Here is a 22,785-nt window from a genome sequence, read left to right as displayed (position 1 = left end):
GTTGGCATTTGGTAATCTCAGATTACTAGCCATCGTGGCACCATTCTACTATGGGCGTAATGGGGGCGTGACAAGGTGGATCCATGAAGGTAGGTAGATGGCAAATCTGGTGGTGACGTGGTGTAGTGATGGTGGTGTCGAAAAGGGTTGAAAGAACAAGCTTCCAATATTATTAAAAAATAAAAATAAAAAATAAAAGTGAAAGGAGGAGAGAAAAGGCCAACGGTCAGAACCCCTTCCCATCCTTGGCGACACACCTCGTAAAAGACTTAGGGAGGGACGTTAGAGAGAGATGTCCTGAACTTAGCGAGAGTGGCACTGTTTGGCAAGTTATTTTTTTAGTTTTTTTGGTTAAAATCGTCTATAAAGACAAAATATATTAAAATAGTTAATAAAATAAAATGTCATATCCAACTCATAATTATTTTATTTTTTCTCTCACAATTATCAAATCAACTAAAAAAAAAAAAATCAACTATGAAGTTGGCTATTTTAGTGGGCTAAAATAGTTGTGTTAGGGAAGGGTATTTGATTTTTTTGTAATTGGATGTGATGTTTGTGAGAGAAAAAGTAAAATAATTATGAATTTGATGTGATATTTTGTCTTATTAACTATTTTAATATATTTTATCTTTTAGTATGCTATTTTAACCCAAAAAAGCAAAAAAATCTCTTCCCAAACACCCTTTATTTTAGCAAAGCTATATAACCAATAAAAATAGTTAACTTTCCAAGTAAGGTGAGAGTTAAAACCCTGGTCCAATTAATTTCAATTTTGTGGGGGTTCACACAATAAATTTAGGCCCATTTTGGCCCCCCAAAAAACCACATCTTTTTCTTTTTTTTGTTTTTGTTTTTTGTTTTTAGTTATTTTTTAAAAAAAATTATGACAATTTTTTTAAATTTTTTTCTTATATGTCTTGTCGAGACGAATCTAAAAAATATATTTTTTTTGAAAAATTTCATAAAAAAATCATTAAAGGCAAAAATAAGTCAAAAAAATTACTTATTTTAGCTTATTTTTGTCTTTTCTATTTTTTTTAATTTTTTTTTAAAAAATTATAATTTTCTGATTCTTATCGGGCTGAATTTAGAAACCTAATTTTTTTTAAAAAAAAAGTTAAAAAAATTTACTAAAAACAAAAATTAATTAAAAAAAAGTCAAAAAAATATACTTCTCAAAATACCACTTAAGCAGCGTCAAAAAAATAAAAAATAAAAAAATACTAAAAATCTCAAATATTTTACTAATATTTATACTAAATATCTCATATAAATGTGAAACTCACACCATCTAAATCTCATATTGATAAAAATATTCAACTTGTATGGTTTTGATTTCCAAAAAATATTTTTTAGAAAATTTTACTTTTTTATTTTCCTTGTTTTTTTGTTTTCAATGATTTTTTAAAACATTTTAAGTAATTTTTTTAATTTTTAGATACATCTAACATAAATACACTTAAAAATTATAATATTTGTGAAAAAAATCTTTAAAAAATTTACTAAATACCAAAAATGTAAAAAAATATGAAAATTTAGTATATTTTTTATATTTATATTTTTTATATTTTTTTGTATTTATTAATTTTTTAAAATATTTATTTACAAATATTTTACTATTTAGATATATCTAAGTAAGGTGTATCTAAAAAAGTAAAAAAATTTCTTAAAATTTTAAAAATGTTCACTAAAATTTTTCAAAAAATTGAATTTCCAAAATTGAAACCAAACACAATGATTAGTACTCACACCATGTGAATGGTCTATCTTGTCAGACGTGAGTACTAATATTTTTACTAAGGCTTCGTTTGGAAACCTTCCATTTTAGTTAAAAAGTCAAAAAGTTACTAAATTAGCCAAAAAGCCAACAACCCATACCAAAAAGTCAAAGATTCTCTTTTCTCTCTACTTTTTGCACATCTTTTCGTAAAAAGCTAAAAAGTCATCCCAAACATACTAGTTTTTTCTATCTCATATTTTAGCCAAATAGCTAAAAAGTTACCAAATTAGCATGTTCCCAAACGAGTCCTAAGGCCACGTTTATTTGGCAAATTAGGTTGAGTGTGATTATTAGTGAAGAGATAGTTAGTGAGGAGATTGTTAGTGAGAGGATTAAGTGATAAATGATAACCAACTAGGCTTAGCCTAGTTGGCCACCATGTCTTCCTTAGAACTTTAGTCTCAAGGAGGTCATGGGTTCAATTCTCTTTAGGGGGTTGAATTAAGGGAGTGCAAGCACCAAGGGTGGAGAGATTTTCTTAACAACTAACATTTATCGGTCAAAAAATAAATAAAAATAAAAAAGTAGTAAAGGATAAACTATCCATAGGTCCTAATAATTGGACTAATTCCCATCAAATCCTATTGAAAATAAGTATTGGCAAAATTATTACTAAAAATAATTTTTTTTGACAATTTTTTATTTTTATATATATTGCTAAAAATGAATAATTAATGACTTTTTTTCTCACGATTTTTATAAATTGTCGCTAAAACTTACAATTAGTGACTTTTTTTATGACAAATTTTTCACATAGAACCTATTAGACAATAAGTCTACTAATTAGGATCTATACGTAAGTACCGCTTAAGTAAAAGTGTGTTTGTCTTGATGATAGTGAGAGAGATGATTAGTGATGAAATTATTAAATTATTTTTATATAAAATAAAAATATATATTTTTATATTTTTACAAATAATAGACTACACTTGAATTTAAGAAAAAAAAAAAAACATAACAAAAAAAAATATTTATTTTTTCAATTCTCTCAATATTTTTGTAATCTCATATTTTTTTCCAGCTTTGTTAATTCGATTGGACAATGAGATTACCAATCCAGCTGGACAAAGAATGTACTCACAAATTTCCGTAGCCGAATATGTTTTCAAAGTTGCAACCTCTCTATCTGTCCAATACCGCTGATGGGGATAACAAACATGGCCTAAATGTGTTAATTATTTTTCAGAAAAATCAACATACAAATCCCGTTTCATCTCGAACGCTCATCTCTCTCTCTCTCTCTCTCTACACACACACACACACACACACGACACCACCTCTTTATTATCCCTTCGTACGGGCATAAAATCCTCTCTCTCATCTCTGTAAGACAAAACCGTGGATCCATCTCATCCCACCATTCCTTCTCTCTCTCTCTCTCTCTCTCTCTCTCTCCATAGCTCAAACTCCATCGCCAGAGTCCTCTTCGCTAACCTCCTTTCCTCTTTTGTCTATCTCAAATTATCTCTCTCTCTCTCTCTCTCTCTCTCCTCCTTTTCCCTAACACCCATCTCTCTCCAATCCATATTAGGCTTCAATCTCTCTCCTCTCTCACTCACCTACCCACTATATCCTCATCTCTCTCTCTCTGTCTCTCTCTCATCAGATCTAATCCCAACAAACGCTTCTTTGCCTCTTCTCCAAACTCTCCCTTCCAATTCCCATCTCTGAAATTCCCCAATTTAGGGTTTCCCTCACTCCATCTCGATCTCAAATCCCATCACTTTCTCTCTATATAGTTGTGTATACATAATTATCTATATATATATATATATATTGGTTCAGATGTCTTCTGTTCGTCCAGATCTGACCACCAAAGTCTACCCAGAACCCTACACTTCATCATCATCGGACGAGATCGACCATTTCGATCTCTTGCCCGATTCGATCCTCCTCCTGATCTTCAACAAGATCGGCGATGTCAAAGCCCTAGGTCGCTGCTGCGTCATTTCTCGCCGCTTCTACACCCTCGTCCCTCAGGTCGAAAACGTCGTTGTTCGTGTCGACTGTGTGATCTCCGACGACGATGCTTCTTCCACCTCTGGATCCTCCGACAAGTCTCGCGGAGCTTTCTCGAACCTGTTTCGGTTCGTTTTCGGTGGAATCGTCAAGCCACTCCAAGCTCTAGGCCAGTTCTTGGGTCCCAAGAGATCGAACTCGGCTTCTTCTTCTTCTTCGCTTTCGGTTGGTACCGGAGCTTCGGCTGATGATGAACTAGATCAGGGTGGTGTGACCCATCATTCGCCTACTCAAGTTTTGAAGAATTTCAATGAAATTCGGTGTCTCCGAATCGAGCTTCCCAGTGGTGAATTGGGTATCGATGAAGGTGTGTTGTTGAAATGGAGGGCTGATTTCGGATCGACCCTCGATAATTGCGTGATTCTCGGAGCTTCCTCGGTGATTTACCCTAACCCAAGTAAGAATTTGGATAACAATGGAGATGGGTTTTGTGGTAATGCTATTGCTATTGCTGGTGGAGATGAAAATGGAAGTATTCCTGAATCGTTTTACACGAATGGAGGATTGAAATTGAGAGTGGTGTGGACAATCAGTTCGTTGATTGCTGCTTCGGCGAGGCATTATTTGCTTCAGCCCATAATTTCGGAGCATAAGACTTTAGATAGCTTGGTTTTGACTGATGCCGATGGGCAGGGAGTGTTGTGTATGAATAGGGATCAATTGGAGGAGTTGAGAGTAAAGCCCTTATCAGCTTCATCAGCCTCGAAGCGGACACTTGTGCCGGCATTGAATATGAGGCTGTGGTATGCTCCGCACCTGGAATTGCCTGATGGAACTGTGCTGAAAGGGGCGACATTGGTCGCAATTAGGCCTAGTGAGCAGTCGGCTGTGAAGAAGGAGGTGTCGGAGGGGTGTTGGGTTTCGGCTGCCTTTGAGGAGCCGTTTGGGATGGCTGCGAAGATGCTGGTGAAAAGGAGAACTTATTGTCTTGAGATGAACTCCTTTTAAGAGCAATGCATTGCTGAGGTAGTTTTAACTTTGGTTGTTTTGATGCATTATGGATAAACATATGATTGCTATGTTTTGGATCAATAAACATGTTACTTATGGTTGCCACAAGCCATTTAATTAATAAGATTTGGATGAATAGTGTGCATGGTATAGATGGGTCTTCAAGACTTTTTTTTTTTTTTTTTTTTTTTGTGTGTACATCTATTGTTTCAAGATGCCTCGTTAATTAGTTACTCTTGATAACAAATGTTTTGTTGAATTTGCTATGGAGCTTGCATATAAGGCAGAAGTATCTTTATGAATGTGTATTATATTTACATCATTTGGACACATTTGCTTATAATATTGTGGTAATAGAAGAACTACATGCCTTATATGATCCAGTAGAACTTTCTGAAACGTGTAGCATATGATTGTAGGAGAAATTGTGAGTTCCATTTTAAGCCTTTTATTTGAAAATTTTCCATTTGAGTGAACCTTTCTGTGGAAAGTTAGTGGGCATTTTTTGGTTAAATGGAATCTAGAGATGTAGGTAGAAACCAAAAAAGAGCATAGACACAATTTTGTTGCCATTCCTGATTGCTACTCCATTAGTCATGTTCATTTTATCTTACTGTTATTAGGCCTGAATGAGCACTTTGTCCCTCTGATGTTTGGATCTCTGTGAGTCATGCGATTTGTTGATTTATCGATCTTAATTTTTTTGAATTGTACTTTGATTTCCAGGGAAAGTGCAATTTCTGAGGAGAAGAGAGATGCACATGTTTTGGAAGGCATACAATAAATACTTTTGTTTTGCACGTAGCTTAATGCGAGTGCAGTTTTTCATCAAGCCTAATCATGCTTCATAAATGCAATGGAATTGCTGTTCCTTGGTTGATTATGCACTGTGGAATCTGTCCCTTTCTGTGCTTAAACTGATGGATGGATGAAATGCATCTGCAGTTTGTTTTTATATTGGGCATATGCTGTAAGAGTGCGCACGATGCAACTAGATTAATGTTGTAAGAGCTTTGAGCGTTTGAGTTGTAGTCTTTTACATTTGTTAATCATCTCTTATGTGAATATTGTAGGTTTGAATGAATATTTTATGCCTATGTGAGCAGTGTACGTTGCATCTAGCTTTATATCTAAAGTGGCTAGCTTACTGGTTCTAGCAAAGGTTTTCTTGTCATAATGTCATTGCTGCACCATTATTATTTATACTTTTAATAATTTGCTGCAAAGGACTTGTGGCATAATGCAGATGCTATGGATGTGTGAACTGTGCTAGAGTGTTTGCAGGGCAGGATGCTCAACTCTGGACTTACAGTGATCATAGTCCTCTAGACAACTTGGTGTAGAGCAGGTTTTGGTGTCTCAAGTTCACGACGCTTTATTGAGGGTAGAGCAGTGATGATTAAGAACAGTGATTATTTCTTGGATTACACGAACTAACAAATCTGAGATTCAAAATACTTGGCTAATTGACTGAAACTTAGAAAGCTATAAGAGTTCAACTATACTTATTTGGATTCTGATAATTTTTTGTGCAATTAGTTCAGACTTTGGACTTACATCTTGTTGCATAATTTGTCAGATTAGTTATTGACATTTTCATGTATTGAGCTATATCTTGATTTTAGGAAGAGAGCATGTTAGTGCTAAGAAGTAGACTTGTACGTTTTTATGTTGTGTTCTTGGATTGTTCCGGTCATTGCTAGTGTTTAGTTAAGAGAGCCTTGTTTATGAGGTTATGCAGTTGCAAAAGTCTTCTGTTGAAAGTTGGTCATGTGGTGGGTGAAGTGGAGGCCTTGTGGGAAGATGGTAAGTACTGAGATGGCAGGGGACCACTGAAGGTGGAAGAGGGGAGAAGAACTGCATTTATTATTCCTTGTAGAAGTCCTCTCCCTCTCCCTCTCTCTCTCTCTCTCTCTCTCGCACACGCTTGCACTGACTGGTCAAAGTGTAGGAGCAAGGGGATGATGACGCATTTTGATTAACCCTTGACTCTAGCATCAATCCTAATCTCGAGTGGGGTCATGTGGCCACTCAGTTGCTTTATGACTGAGGCACCTACTACCCCACGGGAGTTTCTAGGCACTTCTCCAACTTAGGTAAGTTTTGATAGCATTAGGATGTCTTTTGGGACTCGTATAATTTAGAGGAGGTTGCTCAGAATAAGGTACTAGGTGGAGCCAGCTGGGCAAGCCAAGGTGAAGTCAAGCAAGTGTCGTAGAATGGGCATGCTATGCCGGAGAGTGAGCAGGGCTTAGTTGTGCCTTAGTATTGGATGGATGAGGATAGGCCATAGGAGTGAACACACTCGGTTATGAAGACATCGAGCTTCTCATCCACTGGTGGAAAGGGCAATGATCGAGCAGCGGATCCATGGCCGACCCAAGTGAGTGCTACGAGCAGTTTGGGGTATGGCTTGCCTTGATGCCTAGGCCGAAGGCAAAGGTACCACGTACGCTTGCCTTGTTTAGTATAGCTTAACATAGAGGGGAGCATGTGGAGATGTGCTATTGATCTATATGTCATCTGACGATGTGACGTGTCACCACGCACATGGAGATGCTAATGTGGAGATGATGTGGCAATGTGAGGTAGCAGAAGAAGAGACTCGTACCTACATCTTCAACCCCAGGCTGGGTGGTACAGGGGTTTATCATATACCTTTATTCATGGATTTTGGAACTAGTGATGATATTTTTATGATTTCGAAGACTAGCATGTTAGTGCTTCAAAACGCCGTCGACTTGTGCAACTTCGTTCCATATTTTAGAGTTCCAGTCGACCCTGCCCATTGGAGTTTCATTGATTTCCATTGTTCTGGTGTTGCAAATACCTTATTATGACTAGGGTGTTGGATGGCATATTGTTAGATCCCTCGTCTCTCTGCTTTGTCTTGATTTTAGTCCAGGTAGAAAGATGTTTATGCACCTCTCTCTCTCTCTATCTCTATTTTATTTTATTTTTTTAAAATTTTTTGTGATGGTCCTACACCCTAATTATGCAGTTTCAGTTGGTAAGTTATTTTCCTGTGGTATGAAATGTATGTGATTTCCAATATTTATTTCATTTTGTGGAGTGGAATATTTCATTTATTTGGCATATGGTACTTCGAACTAGTTACGATCTGGGATGCTCAAGTCTTTTTCACCTGGAACAGAAATCTTCGGCGCCTCATGACAGGAATTTTCTTGGATGGATGTTGATGATACAGAACTGTAGTAGAGGTATCCCTTTGTGTGCCCAACATTAACCCCTCGAGTTTAGTATCTATTTATTTATTTTGTGTGATAGATATGTGTTTTTCGTAGCTACATGTCAATTTGAGTCCTGGTCTAGAGTGTGTAGAAAGGGAGTAATAGCTTTGATTTATTGGGTTATGATTGCTGTCCGATAATATTGCCGTCACCCTAAAACCCTAAATTCGTGTTCTGTAAAGTCGTGTTTTCAAAACTCAAGTTGCATATTGAGAACCCAATTTCAAAGAGTGTGATTAATATATATATATATATATATATGTCATTGTTTTGTTTTCAAAACATGATTTTAAATGTAAAGTAGTATTTTCAAAATACTGACTTCATGAGCTGTGTGTTTACGAAATAAGTTGAAAATTTCCTTCATGCTTAGCACAACTGCATATAAGATGAGAGAGAGAGAGAGAGAGAGATGTAGTGTTGTCTCTCTCACTGAAGATGTGCAATGAGAGTCATCTTGGCATTGAAGAAGCAAACACCAAATAATTGCTGCAAAGTCTTGTCCTTTTGGGGAAAATAACGCTCTGTTTCAGTAACTGTTTGCCAATTTGGTATCAGAATTGCAGTAAATGTCTCATGTCAAAGTGGTTGCATTGAATGTTCGAAGCTGTTGTATCTTCAATGCCTGGCTAGGTCTGCAGCATGTGTGATAGATGGCCAAAAATATGTTGATCCAATGGGTCTTCGATCTTTCCGACCCTAATAGAACAATTTTATCCCGGACCCTAATGGAACAGGTTTGGAATTTTTTAATAGAATAGAGTTGGGTTTGGGGTGAAATGAAAAACTTGATGGGTTTGGGTCGGGTGAGTAAGGATCTGATTATATTTTTAGTACTATAAAAGTATCTCTATTTATATATGTGTTGTTGTTTGATCACTTAAAAGATTTTTAGGTGTTTTTTTTCTCCTTATATTCCATGTTCTTTATGTACCACCACACCTCTTCTCTTTATTAGAATAACGGCAATCAACCTTCAAGTTTGTGTAATTTGATTCTCTATTAAACCGCATTCCTACATTCTTAAAATTCAATATTGAAAATATTAGTTATAAAATTAAATGGACCGGGATGCATAGGGATGAGATTTTTTCACCAAGTGGGGGTGGGTCAGGATAGGGGATGGATATAGAGAGTAAGGTCGAGTCTGGGGTAGGACATACCCCATCCTTAGAGATACACGTTGATGGAAGGTTCAGTGTCCTTTCGTTGCAAAAAAATAAAAATAAATAAATAATCTCCATTCTCTGCTTACAATTTTATGAATGGAACTAGATTATGACTTTCCATGAGATTGTAATTTCACCTCAACTGTAATTTGTAGGACACTATGAGATGTAGGAACATCCTTAGCATTTGATCCTCCCTCCATATTTTTGCTTTGTTGGTTTTTTATTTTTATTTTTTAACTTTAACACCGATAAATCCAATTGCTGACCCAACAAAACATAGATAACAACTGGGTGTTTGAACATTGGAATTCCCAGCCTAGGTTCTTCGGGCCCTAAATGCCATTGGACCTAATAGAAACAAGCAATTGATTGTCAATGGACTAAATTTGTGGATGGAGGAATTTAGCAGGCATAGCTAAGAAACTTTATTTAATGTCTACATTTTTCTCTTTTCATGAATGTGAATTTTCATAAAAAATTGACTAGGTTTTGATGCATAAAATGGGGACAAATTTTCATGAAGATGGAGAAATTGAGTAGGATATGATGCGTAAAATTAGGATGATAAGGATGAAATAGACCTACTATGATGCATGATATTGAATGTTGGATTGTTAAAAAAAAAATTTGTTCACAAAATTATTTTATTTGAAATAAGAATATTGAGATGAATAAGTGTACGAAGGAAAAAGAAAGTAAATAAATAAATAAATAAAAATCCATTATAAAGTAAAGTACTTAGAAATCGCATCAATTAAAGATTGGATGATAGAAAATCATTGGGTTGTATATGTGCATAGCAAACCAATTAATACAATTAACACCTTTGTAATGATGAATGATTAATTTGATCAACATGAAGGGTTGTAAAAGAAATAGATAAAAGTTTATGAGAATTTGGGTTGAAATGATTAAAAAAAAAAAATATGGCTTTCTCGAAATTTTACTGCAGATACAATTGTGAATAGAATCATCCCAACTAAATGAGACAAAAACTTATTGAGTTCTATTATAAAAAAAAAATTTATTAGGTGGTCTAGAGGCACTAGGTGTCTCTTCAAGCCCATGACGAAACTAAGCATAGGAGACAACGTCGAGCTAAAAGAGGTACTTCTTTCTAGAGTCTCAAACAAAATGTAATTGAAACTTGTCCTATAATAGGATCTCAACAGGGGAGCCAAGGGAGGCACATATATAAGAGTGGTAGCCAGGGGAGGCACAAATAAAAATACTCAGAAAAATTGGGTGGTACATATTCAATTTTTGGATTCTAATGGTCTCAATGGAGAAGTAGGAACCAAGCAAAAGCCTCACTAGAATCACGGGGCCTGGATTCTAAATATGACACCATGGTCCATGGAGGGCAGTTTCTGGGGCAAATAGTATGTATCAATAAATAAATGCATATGAAATGGTTGCACAACCAACACAAAAATTGCAGTTCTAAAAATTGGGACAATGTCAAAGATGAATCCACTGCAAAGTCAACGACGCTAACCACCTAACTGTTCTCAAATTTAAAACTATAACCGCCAATGGAAGAGAAAGTCTAACCATACACGAAAAATCAAAGGCAAGTGAGACCTACCCTTGTGTCTATTGAATTTTTTTTTCTACCTTCAACAAAGATGGTTAAGGGCAACAAACATGTCATAAAAACATGAACAAGAAGGTTCAGAGACAACAGATCACCTAAATGCTTACAATGACATCTTTGCTATATCTCATTGGAGCACATGATCAACTTGTTAAATGTTTTGTGAAGATTTTCAAATAGTGTTTGCGTTAATTTCTCTCTTGCATTCTTCTCTCTCACACAGCACAATAGAAATCAAAAACTCTCCACACAAATTACCCAAATCTCAAAACACAAATTGCATGCATACATAAATATATCCGAATACGTGAATGAGAACTGAATGACTTCAAAATGAATAAAACAGACATAAAAAAGAATTTTGGAAGTATAAATAATGACATTTTCCTGAGATAGAGAAGACACGCATTCACTCAGGGCTCGCCGCTAATCCATCTTCAATATCATGCTGCATCAAACATTTGCAACATAGTTTATATGCCAATCACTTTGCAGCAATTATATAGAAACAAGCATCAATTTGTAGATAAATTTACAAGGAAAATGTAAACCTGTTCAAGCTTCTTTCAACACTAGGATCAGATCACCTTCTGATGAAAACATAAGGTTCATATGAAAGAAGCGCAAACCAAAGCCAACAAATAGTCTTAGGAAATGACTTTTGTTAATGGGTGCTCTTAGGCACCCTAGCTTTAAATAATTATATGTTCCTAAGTTACTCTACCTTCATAGAGAATGCACCAACAAATTTAAATTTATTAACGGATATTCTACTCTTAACAAGACCCATGTAGTGCAAATACTCAACTATCATATCATATAACAGAGAGTCAATCGACTAGGAAAACATGCACATGTTACACTGTCTATATTTTACTATTAAAATTGCAAATGAACTGTCAATAGAAATTAGAGAAAATTCCAGATTGGAAAAAATTTAAGAATAAGTTAAAAGAGCACTTTTGGCTATTCAACTATCTTCAAATCGTGTACAAGAATGTTAATGATCTTAAATAATTTTTAGGAGTATACAGAGTGATTTTACCAACTTATTGCTAGAGTTCACTTGATGAAAGCAAAAATCAAATGGAGTAAGATATGTGAGTGAATTGAAATAATTAAAGATAAGTTTTATAGAACGGCTATTAGACTAGCGATGTTGTATGGGACGGAGTATTGGGCAACCAAGAAACAACATATAGATAAGATGAGTGTGGCTGAGATGAGAATACTAAGGTGGATGTGTGGCAAGACTAGACAAGACAGAATTAGGAATGAGTGTATTCGGGAATGGGTATGAGTAGCACCGATAGAAGATAAGTTGAGAGAGAATCGATTGAGATGGTTTTGTCATATTCAACGGAGACCAACAGATGCAGTAATGAAGAGATGCGATGCTGTAACGGTAGATGGAAGTGGTAGGGGATGGGGTAGGCCTAGATTAACGTTGGTTAGCGTTGTAAATAGAGATATGGATCTACTTAATTTGACTTACAAAATGGCTTTTGATAGGGCCGCGTGGAGAAGAAAGATTCATGTAACCAATCCCATTTGATGGGACTTAAGGCTTGATTTGGTTTGGTTAGGTTATTACAACAAAATGTCTAAAAAAATTTCTAAAACATAGGTTTCATAAATGAAGTTTTGACCATTATTTAGCAAATACTCCGCTAAAGCAATGTAAGGTTTAATGGGCAGTTCCTATCTAAACTATTAAAATGCTAATGATTTGAAAAGCTATTACTTCTACGAGTATGAGTGTTCATAGCTTGTAAATCATATATATATATATATATATATTTATAATTAACTAGTTCAGCAACCCAAACTTTACCTTATCTTACCTTATCCATTTGTTTAACAAAGGAAAAAGATTATAATTTAACCTTCAATCCACATCGTACCCAAACATGTCATATTATTTTGATTCACTCATATGTCTCAACCATTTGATTTACTCAAATATCTCAACGTCTCAACTATCCACATTTTGCTAATATCAAGTAAATTATCTTGAGCTACCATAACCCAATTGTAATAAATTATCTTCAGCTCCCATATCCCAATTGTGATAGATAAACGTTAAATACAAAGAGAGAAGTGGCAAGGTTGGAACATAAAAAACTGATGTAGAAGTGAGTGGTTTTGACATACAGGTTCAGTAATCTTAGACATAAGAAGATGCAAATGTGGTGTTCAGTTTCATTTAGCAAAGCCTAAAACAATTTTTTTATTTTATTGATTCGATCCAAATTAGGTGAGCTGAAATTTGCCCACAATTACCAATTTTCATCAATTTCGATCTAGACAACATGAATACATGCTCATGCACAGCAGGCTCAGCAATCCAAAATGATTTCAAAAGTTTTGTCCAGTGTATGCTTTTTTTAGTTTCTTTAGGAGTTAAAAAAAAATCAATTATAATGAACTAAAATTTAAAGTGAGTGAAGTTTTGATATGACAAAACATCATAAATGAGTTATATTGCTCGTACAAATATGTTGTTACATGATTAAAAAAATACTTTTATTAAATGGTTTTTTTTTTTTTTAAATTTACTCATGAATTTTGGTGAGTGATTTTGAAAGAGAAGAAAAAATGTGAGGGAAATGGAGGAATAATTTAGCATTTCATTCATATTTCCCTGACATCTTCATTTTTTTTTCTAAATTTTTAAATTCATTATCCAAACACAACTTACATCTACTCCTACTGTATCATAATTTAGAACATGTGGCATATCTGATTCCAAGTAACATAGGTTAAGTTCAAATTTGAGTGGATTCTAGAAAAACATGGGTTAAAATCAGATTTTTTAGACTAGAAATTGTCAAAACAAATCTTTCTAAAATGACAAAAACGTAAATTGGGAAGGCTAAACGGAATCCAGTAAAAATTTGGTGTTGGAATGAATCATAGTTTAAAATTGCAAAATTTTGCAGTTTCATAGAATTCTTTAGAACTGTAAAATTTTGTAGTTTCATAACTTTCTTTATAATTGTAAAATTTTACAGTTTTATAACATGTTTTTCAGTTTGATTAATAAAAATAAATACTTAATAGATTTTTGCTCTGAAACTGTAACATTTTACAGTTTCAAAACTTGCTTTTCAGTTTGATCAATATTGGAGATTATTTGTTTAAATCCTACAAAAATTGAAAAATAACATATATTTTTTCCATTGTTGTTGTTTTTTGTCATTACATTTTTTTCTTCTTTTAGTTTATCAATATTAAGTACATTTTGCTATGTTTTTTCGCTCTAATTTCTCCATTTATTCCTTTTTTTTTTTTTTTTTGTGGCAATATTATGGATATTTTTGCTGAGTCTCTAATGATGTTCTTAACGTTCAGCGAACGTTCTGGACATTCCAGTGACTTCCACTAGAGTTCATAATAGTCCGGTGAACTTCCGGTGACTTCCTGGCGATACTCCGGCGCCTTCCCGGTGATGTTGAACATTCCGGCAAGTTTTCGGTGACTGCCTAACGGAAGTTCGACGGTAGTGGATGTAACAGCATCTATAAATTTTTTTTTAAAAAAAAAAAAATAGGATTTTTCAATTTAGCTACAAGTTTTTCTCATTGAGCCATTCTAATCGAATATTCAAGCAAATCTCAAAACGTTGGTCGATACCTTCTGCATAAGTTGTTCGAGAACATAGTAACATTTACCTAGTTGGCGGGTCATGACTATCTATGTTTTCACTCAACTCAACTGAACAAACCAGGATCAGAAAACTTTTTCATTTAGGATGATATTATGTATCAAAGACATGCTATGACTGTTTGATTACTAATAACTTCTTGTTACTTTGAGAGTGCAAAACATCACCATCTTAGATAGAATGAATAGTGTTCACCTATATTTTGAACTTACAAATTTCACATCTTCTTTCCTAGTTGTATAGAAGCCATAGTTATGGGTTAGTACTTAGTACACATAGGTGTATAATTCCAGTACTTTTTTCTTTGATTAGCAAAGAAAGTTTTATTGATAGAAGAAAAGGATACAAGGAGAAGGCTTTGTAGGAATTACATCATAGTTAGAAAGAATATCCCAATTAGGCTTGGTAGGAATTGTATAATTCTAGTACTTAGGAATACTGGTTAGGTCCATATAGGTGTATTGCCCCAGCAGTTTGGAGCAGACTTCTACTCAAGCGACAAGCATCCACTCTGAGGACCCTTTGATGCATTTCTTTTCCTCTTGACTATGCTTTATTTGTTTTTCGTTAAATATGTTTAGTTTGGATTATGATAATTGTTGTTTCATTGTTGGAAAACAACCTATCTTTCCTATTCCTGCTAGGTATTTCATAGTATCAACAAATTTCTAACTATGTTAGAGTTGTTAGTTTTAGAGATTATAGTTTTTTTTTTTAATTTTTTTTTTTTTTTTATGGGTAGCATAACTTTCATTAAAAATATGAAATTAAAGGTACAAGGAAACATGATCTATTAAGTGAGATTCGGAAAGTGAACAAACTCTCCTACTACTATTACTCATAAACTCACAACCTACCCCTCAGCCTCACATATTCAACAAGGATCTTGGTTTAGAACTATCCTAACCCTAATGAATTGAGTAGAGAGTGTAAAAGGGACGGATTGCAAGCCCAAAGTATGGATTTTCACCTATTGAGTGTATGAGAAGGTCTAACTCATGATTCTCCATAAATGTGGACATTGCCTAACTATGGTAAATTATTATGTTTTCTGGGAAATTATAGTTTTGATATTCATTATAATGACAAATAAATAAATAAATTTAAACCAGCTTATCAGGGAAAAACAAACAAGCACTCAAATTATAGGTGGAAAGAAGCGTCATCAATGGCCAATTGTTTGGTCAAAATACTAATCATTGCAATGACTTCAATTTTAAAAAGTACGAAGAATGTGGTGAACATTTTCCTATAAAATATGAACAAAATGTAGGGAAGCATATAGATGGTTTCTTAAACCTATTTTTAATTCGCTTTTGGTGCTTGAAAGGTTTTTAAATATGATATTTTATCATTTTAATGGGGGTGAAAAAAAGGTAAGGTTGTATATGAGTAAAATAACGTTCAATTAGTATATATTAACGTGTGTTTGAGAGAAGAAAAATTAAGTACACACCTAACATTGGCATATTACACAAAGTTGTTGTTCCATAACTTAAATTTATAACCTTAAAGTTAAGATTGTATATGAGTAGGAAAGATATTTTAAAGGGGTTGTTTTGGGTGCAACAAACAATACTCATTGACAATAACTATGTAACTTTTGTTTTCTTTTATATGTTATGGTGGTTTGATTAAAAGAGGAATGGGATAGGCTTGTTGATAGTGGTTTAGGGGCAAAACCAAGGTGAAATAGTTTAAACTATGAAAAAATAAAGGAAAAGATGTACGAGAGAGAGAGAGAGAGAGAGCACTATGCATCATGCCTAGATTTTCTTAAGAACAATAATTAGGTTACAATCATAGCACACAATTCCACAATTCCTAAGAGCGCATAAAAGCCACTAAAAATTATAAAACTTGATTTTCTATTAAACTATGAAAAAGAAAACTTAATAGTTATACATAGAGTTCCAAGTAATCCTAACATATCAAGAGACTTTGACCAATAATAAATCTACCAAAAAACAACAAACCAAAAACACATTTGATCCAAATAATGAACCTTAGCATACACCATAGGCCTAGCTGGTAAATCTGAATAAAATCAAAACACTTTAAAAGAGGATTTATAAATCAACACATATGTGCCTAAACTAAGAGATTACTTACAATAAAAACCAACAACTTGAGGTCCCAAGTTACTTGTTTAATTAATCAAATTCTCATTGATCAAAAAGCTAACCAGTTATCACATTTAGCATGCAGCATCACAACATATAAATATTGATGAAAGAGGCATTTTTATCTTCATCATTGTTACATTGACGTCTAAACTTATCTAAGATTAGAATTGTGAACAAAGCTATGATGAACATGGGCATTGTTTTTTCCTTTTTCTTTCAATATTTTAAGGTAATAAAAACTTAAAAGTTTCTAAGTGTGCAGAATATAATCACAGAACCAGATGCAATCTTCTTACATTGGGCATATAAAAAAATTGTAAAAACTTTCTTTAGCACTTCTCTGTTAGTCTTGCCCAGGAGCGTTTATTCCGTCATAAATGAATTTGTATACTTTATTTGTGTGGATTCTAATGTCGGACGTGTGAGTTATATTGTCTTGTGTGGCCCAATAACCATGTAAATTTACAATTCTCACGTTGTCTTTTTAATATATCAACATAAAAATAATAAATTCCATTGTCTAGACCAATAAGATCACATAAATATGTTTAAAAACACTAAATAATTTGTCTAAATACATATATAGATAATGTATATTCATTTGTAATAATCCTCAACAATAATTGAAGAGTTCTGTCTATATTTTTGTCTTCAAGTATTTTTAATTTTTATTGTTCTTGATTTCTATCCATATAAGTAGCTACACAAATTGGGCATATTCTTAAATATGACCGACATTAATAAATGCACATAAAATTAACATTTAAATATATATATATATATATTTATTTATCACTTTATTTAATTTTCACTGACCTAGTTTAGGTAAATTTTTTGCTTGACTTACCTAAAAACACAATGAGAAGTTATTTAATACTCCGAAAACAAGTACAGTTAATATTCCAAAATATTAAGTACTGGTCTCAATTATAGTACACATCACTTTTGTATCGAAATTTTAAGAAACAATATATTATGTAGGAAAAATTACACATCAGTTTGTATTTCTTAAAATAATTACAATTTTATGAAAAATTTAACATTTTAATTATTAAAACTTTTAAATTTTATCACTCATGTGAAATTTCTTTTTTAAACTTCCTCGGAAGTGTTATTTCCCCTATTATATGTAGCAATATCTAGATGGATGGGAGCATTGCTCTCTGAGAACTGGATGATTGTCCAAGGCAATAAAAAGCCACAGTTAATCCTTTCAGGCCTGTTTGGCAATATCATTGGATTAATTTAATCCACTAAAAGATAAAATAAACAAAAAAGTTAATAAGAATGTCACATCTAAATTATAATCATTTCATTTTTTCTTTCACAAAATTACAAAAAATTAAAAATTCATTCCAAATAAAACTTTTTTAATCAAATTAAAAAAATTAAAAAATCAAACTAAAAAAAATTTGGTCAAACGAAAACTTATTGCCGGGTGTTGTGGCGATAGCTTTAGAGCTACTCTCTCTTTCAAAATAATTGTCTCTTTTGAGAAATTTAATTTTTTTGATAGTACAATTATTATATTTTAAAAATATTAAAATTTTAAAATTATCTTTTGATAGTATATTTTTTGAGAAATATTAATTGTTATAATTGTATTTTTTGTATTATTAATGAATTTTAAAAAATGATAAAATAATAAATTTATATTATTTTATTTTTTAATTTTTTGAAAGAGATTAATATTTTAAAATAATAAAAAATAAAATAAGAAACTAAAATATTTTGAGAGGAAAAAAATTAACTTTCAAATGGGAGTGGTCTGACAGAAGCTTGGGAGTCGGACAATTAGGGAATTTAAAATTTTAAATCCATTGGAATCTCACGATTTAGCTGAAAGTGCGTTCGTCCTCCTCAATGACTAACACCTGGCGTGCCATAGATATGCTAGAAAGAAGGGAACCAAGGAGAGAACAAACAAAGAGACAACCAGCCGATCCTCACTCGCAGCAATCCATGCAGGTACAGAAAAAGCTAAAACAATAATCATAAAATGCAACAATCATGTGCCTTTTTATCATACCGAGAAATCAAACTATTCATGGTACCTTAACACTCAAATCCAAAAAGCAACTCAGAAAAGTTTTACAAATTGTTGGGATTATAATTTCCCAATACAAACACAAGGGTATTTATGTATAATTCAATTAGCAAAAATTTATAAAATTTGACATAAATTTATTTTATATACAAAATATAAAACTGAGACTTAAAACAGGTAAAAACTGGATACTACTACCCGAGTATTTTGAGATAATCCTAGTCTTCCCTGCTTAAAATTGACACTTGATATCCTCCCCTTGCGATATTTTTTCGTCTCAACACTAACAACCTCATGTCACTATTATTTAAGTTCTAAATTTATATTTATATGCCAATTCAAGAAATGGTTGTTCCATACACTTGTTAACCTATATATAATGAAATTTTCGAATTTCACAATTTTAATCCAAATACATGTAAAAAATTTAGTAATAACAACAGTATGACGAAGTGAAACCCATGTGAGGAAAGAGTAAAAAAAACAAGCACATAGCACCAACTAATGGAGCAAATAATTTGAATGTGAAGAAATTGAAGATTTAGACTTTTGGGTAGAGAACTTACCAGAGAGACAAAGATGGGCCGAGAGGAACGAGCTCTGCAACGAACTCAGTGCTTTCCTTTCCCCTTCTGGTCTGATTGTCGGCCGCGTCCATCGCCATAGCAGAGTTGCAAGCGGCCATCAAGCCCAGCTGGGAACTGATGATGATTCTCCACCGGTGCAGCATTTGAAGCCGCGGTCCCGATGAAGAATGGTACATTTGATCCGTCTATGGTAGATAACCTCTGAACATGAGGCAACAGAGACGGTGAATTGGACTGAAGGGTCCCCCTATTGAAACCAGCAAGGCCACCAGAAGAGATGGTGAAGTTGAGATTGTAATCACCACCAACGCCAGCGGTGGAGACTGGGATGAGATGGTCTGGGACGAACGAGAAATGCTGCAGCTCCGGGTGGTGGTGGTGGTGGTGATCCGCCGTGAGACTGAATTGGGAAATCGCCATGGACGGTGGCAGAGAATTCCCCAAGTGAATTTGTCCAGAAAACCCAGATGAGTGAGGGTTTCGGGATGGAGACGAGTTGAGAAGCCCTGAAGTGAAGTAGTCCATCGGAGCTGAAGACCACTGCGGCCGAGTCGATTTCTGGAACAAATTGGCTGCGGATCCATTAGGACTCGCGGTGGTGGTGGCGCTATTAACATTGTTTATGCCACCAGTGAGAAGCTCAGTGAAAGAGCTTTGGGAAATAGGGTTAATATTTTGGGGATGATTAACAGATTCATGACTCTCTTTCTCTTTCTCTTTCCCTGCTTTCCTTTCCCTAGCTCTCTCTCTTGCTTTTATGCGGCTTTCAGACCTCTGCGAGAGAGATAAACCCGAGCCCTTACTCGTCTCCGAAGCACTACTACACGCCGATTTCGACAAAGAAACATGCTGTTGGTGCTGCTGATGATGAAAAGTCTGATCACCACCATCTAATTCCAAATCGGCCGAATCAAACCCTTGTTCAGTACCAGCACTCGACCTCTTTTCATCGCTCAATTGCTGAGGAGTGTCTGGAAATGAAGTATTTATAGAAGGAAGTTCATCAATGGACTTCGCGGCCGCTTTAAGAAGCCACTCTACAGCCTTGCTAGGCTGATCATAACCCAAACGATCTTGAAGATCGTAAAACTGAATAGCGGTGGTGACCGAGAGGCGAACACGGCGATCCCGAAGCCCTTTCGAGGTCCAAACCTTGCTGTGCCGATCTTTCCCACCAGATGCCCTAGAAACCCTAACAATTCGAGACGATGGCCACCCACAAAGCCGCCCAACACCGCCACCGCCAATCTCAATCCCACCGCCGCTGCGGCCGCCGCCACTCCTTTTGATTTCTCCATCTTCTTCATCATCAGGATATTGTTCTTCCCCCTTTTGCCCTATCTTGTTACAATCACCTCTACCGTTACCTATCCTTGGAAACTTGTGTCCCTGCGTTTGAATCTCGTCCACCTCCATACCACTTTCATGCCTTTCTCACATCAAAACTTGAGCTTTTTCTTCTCCTCTTATCCTCCCAGTTTTTAGAGAGAGAAAGAGGGGGCCTATTTGGGATCTAAATTAGGGTTTGGAGGAGAGAGAAAACTTGAAGATGTTGGGGTGTCCTTTGCATTGATGACGATCATACAGTCTACTGTAGCTTTTGTATCTATAATTATATATATATATATATGTATGTATACACGTAGATATATATATCTATCTACGAGGGACCCTTTCACGCTTCGATATATCACGTTCGTTCGCAGGCCGGTAATAATGTCAGATGAGACTCCATTTAAGCTTTTTACAGTGCTTTCAAAAGCAAAAAAGAAGCCTCTGAATTTGCTCAGATTCAGCCTGTGAAGAGTAAAACAAAAACAAAAAAGTGAAAAAACAAAAATAAAAAAATTAATTGTAAAGTTTTACACTATCACTGGTAAGAAAGTACCATGATCAAGCATGTTTTTGAAGGTACTTAAAAAAGATCTGAAACCTAACATATAGAGCTTATTAAAGTTGATAAAGCTTTAAGAAAAGCTAAATTGAAAAGTTTCTCTCTCTCTCTCTCTCTCTCTCACACACACACACACACTTCGATTTGAGCTTTTTTTTTGCTTAAAATTTAAGCTGTATGTTGATGAAAAAAGCTATGAAGCAGTAATTGCGTACAAGTCTCCGATCTGTGACTTCAAGCTTTGTATTTAAAGCTCTTCGCTGACCCTAGAAGTTGCAGACATTACAATATATTTATATGTATATATATAAATATTTTGCTGTGTATGAATTGTTACCAACTGGTTCTTCAATTACACGACAAAATGTAGATCCAAAGCAATCAGATCTGTGTGTTTCAGGTCCTCCTGCAAAAACATTTGCTGAATTAGAAAACAACAAATCAAACAAAAATTTTACACAATCCAAGTGAAATCGTACTTGAAGCTTCAATGAATCGAAAACGAATAAAAATTATCAGTACTCTCGATTTTTCAATGAATCGAAAACGAATAAAAAGTACAAGTACTTTTGAAAATCAAAACAACAAAAAGCTTCCAATCTCTCCATTGCAAGAGCTTCAGAGATCGAGAAAAAAAAAATCAGATAATTTTCAGAATTTGAAGCTCAATGAATCGAAGACGGATCGAAGCGGTTTCAAGATGCGGAGACAAAAAAAAGAAGACCTAACCCGAATTTCCTGTACTGTTGTTGCCTCCTCGAGTTTCCGAACTTCGAAGTACTCACTCCCTCTCCCTCTCCCTCTCTCTCTAACTAACAGTTCAAAATTATTTTCAGAAAGAGAGATGCAAATTCAAACTATACCTCTTTCTCTTCTCTCTTTGTACTTTCTTCGTCTGCAAGCATTCCAAACCCTAATTAAACCAAACCGCCATTAATGGACCTTGAATTGAGCTGAATTTGTAGAGATTAGAGAAAGGTGTGTGTCTCTCTGTAGCTCAGCTTTTTAGAGAGAGAGTGTTGCGTGAAAATCATCAGAATTTTCATGAATATCCAAAATGAGAGAATGTGTGGAGAGAGAGAGAGAGAGAGAGAGAGAGAGTGTGCTCGGGGTTCAATGCTCTAAGCCTATGGCCATTAGAGCAAATCACCGGGCTTATCGGGAAAGGACAGACAATGTGTCCATTTTCACAAATTTGCTCCCTCGTTGTTTATCTATTTACCAAATTAGACTTCTGTTTTAGAGATTTCACGTAAAAATTTTATAATTTTTAAGTATAACATAAATTCAGGGTGGGTGGCATTGTGGTTAAGGCTTAAGGTTTAAGTTCCAAAGTCACAGGTTCAATTCTCTCTTCTCTGGGCCAATCTCCTGGGCACTGCCTTGAACCTGCGGGGTAGGAAGGATTTTCCTGTAACAAAAAAAGTATAACATAAAAAAAAGAAAAAAAAAAAAGAGGTAATTTAAGAAGTTGTTATATATTAGCGAAATTTTTTATCAAACTTTTTTACTCTCTTGTAACTTCTCATTTGGCATGTTGGGTCGAGGTTGGCAGTGGTTTGTGGCAGCAGTGGTGGCAAGTTGTGGCTAAGGATTTGGTTAAGTTTAAAGGATCAAGAAGTTAGGGGTGTTTTTTACAACAAATGATGAATACTGAGCAAAACTTCATATTTCAAAATTATTAAGTGTGA

The 22,785-nt window shown here is 34.5% G+C and overlaps 2 protein-coding genes across 4 annotated transcripts; one reads left to right on the top strand and one right to left on the bottom strand.

Moving 5' to 3' along the window:
- The first annotated feature begins 2,863 nt into the window (after window positions 1–2,863).
- LOC114291135 (F-box protein At5g46170) lies at window positions 2,864–5,914 on the top strand. The gene is made up of 2 exons (XM_028235181.2): window positions 2,864–4,768; window positions 5,480–5,914. The coding sequence occupies exon 1, from the start codon at window positions 3,569–3,571 to the stop codon at window positions 4,748–4,750; it is 1,182 nt and encodes a 393-aa protein (XP_028090982.1). The 5' UTR covers window positions 2,864–3,568; the 3' UTR covers window positions 4,751–4,768; window positions 5,480–5,914.
- Window positions 5,915–11,038: 5,124 nt separating this feature from the next.
- On the bottom strand, window positions 11,039–22,318 carry LOC114291121 (transcription factor TCP2). 3 transcript variants are annotated; one of them, XR_014339476.1, is made up of 5 exons: window positions 21,958–22,277; window positions 21,432–21,500; window positions 19,180–20,997; window positions 11,325–11,363; window positions 11,039–11,221 (listed from the first exon to the last, which is right to left on the bottom strand). XR_014339476.1 is itself a non-coding variant. In XM_082886350.1 (4 exons), the coding sequence occupies exon 3, from the start codon at window positions 20,614–20,616 to the stop codon at window positions 19,225–19,227; it is 1,392 nt and encodes a 463-aa protein (XP_082742476.1). In that variant the 5' UTR covers window positions 20,617–20,997; window positions 21,432–21,500; window positions 21,958–22,318; the 3' UTR covers window positions 11,039–11,221; window positions 19,180–19,224. The 3 variants fall into 3 exon arrangements, 2 of the variants coding, with proteins under 2 accessions (XP_082742476.1, XP_028090971.2); XM_082886350.1 differs by lacking the exon at window positions 11,325–11,363 and having other exon boundaries at window positions 21,958–22,318; XM_028235170.2 differs by lacking the exon at window positions 11,325–11,363 and having other exon boundaries at window positions 21,824–22,225.
- Between the last annotated feature and the right edge of the window lie 467 nt (window positions 22,319–22,785).

Source organism: Camellia sinensis, chromosome 9 (assembly GCF_055761805.1).
Source record: "Camellia sinensis isolate YWXY chromosome 9, ASM5576180v1, whole genome shotgun sequence".
NCBI classification, from domain to species: Eukaryota; Viridiplantae; Streptophyta; class Magnoliopsida; order Ericales; family Theaceae; genus Camellia; species Camellia sinensis.
Note: the sequence above shows the minus strand (reverse complement) of the source record. Positions and strands in the feature narration are given on the sequence as shown.

Excerpts from the sequence above, each read along its gene's own strand:
- LOC114291121 (XM_082886350.1), bottom strand. The coding sequence starts at position 20,616 with ATGGAGGTGGACGAGATTCAAACGCAGGGACACAAGTTTCCAAGGATA.
- LOC114291135 (XM_028235181.2), top strand. The coding sequence starts at position 3,569 with ATGTCTTCTGTTCGTCCAGATCTGACCACCAAAGTCTACCCAGAACCC.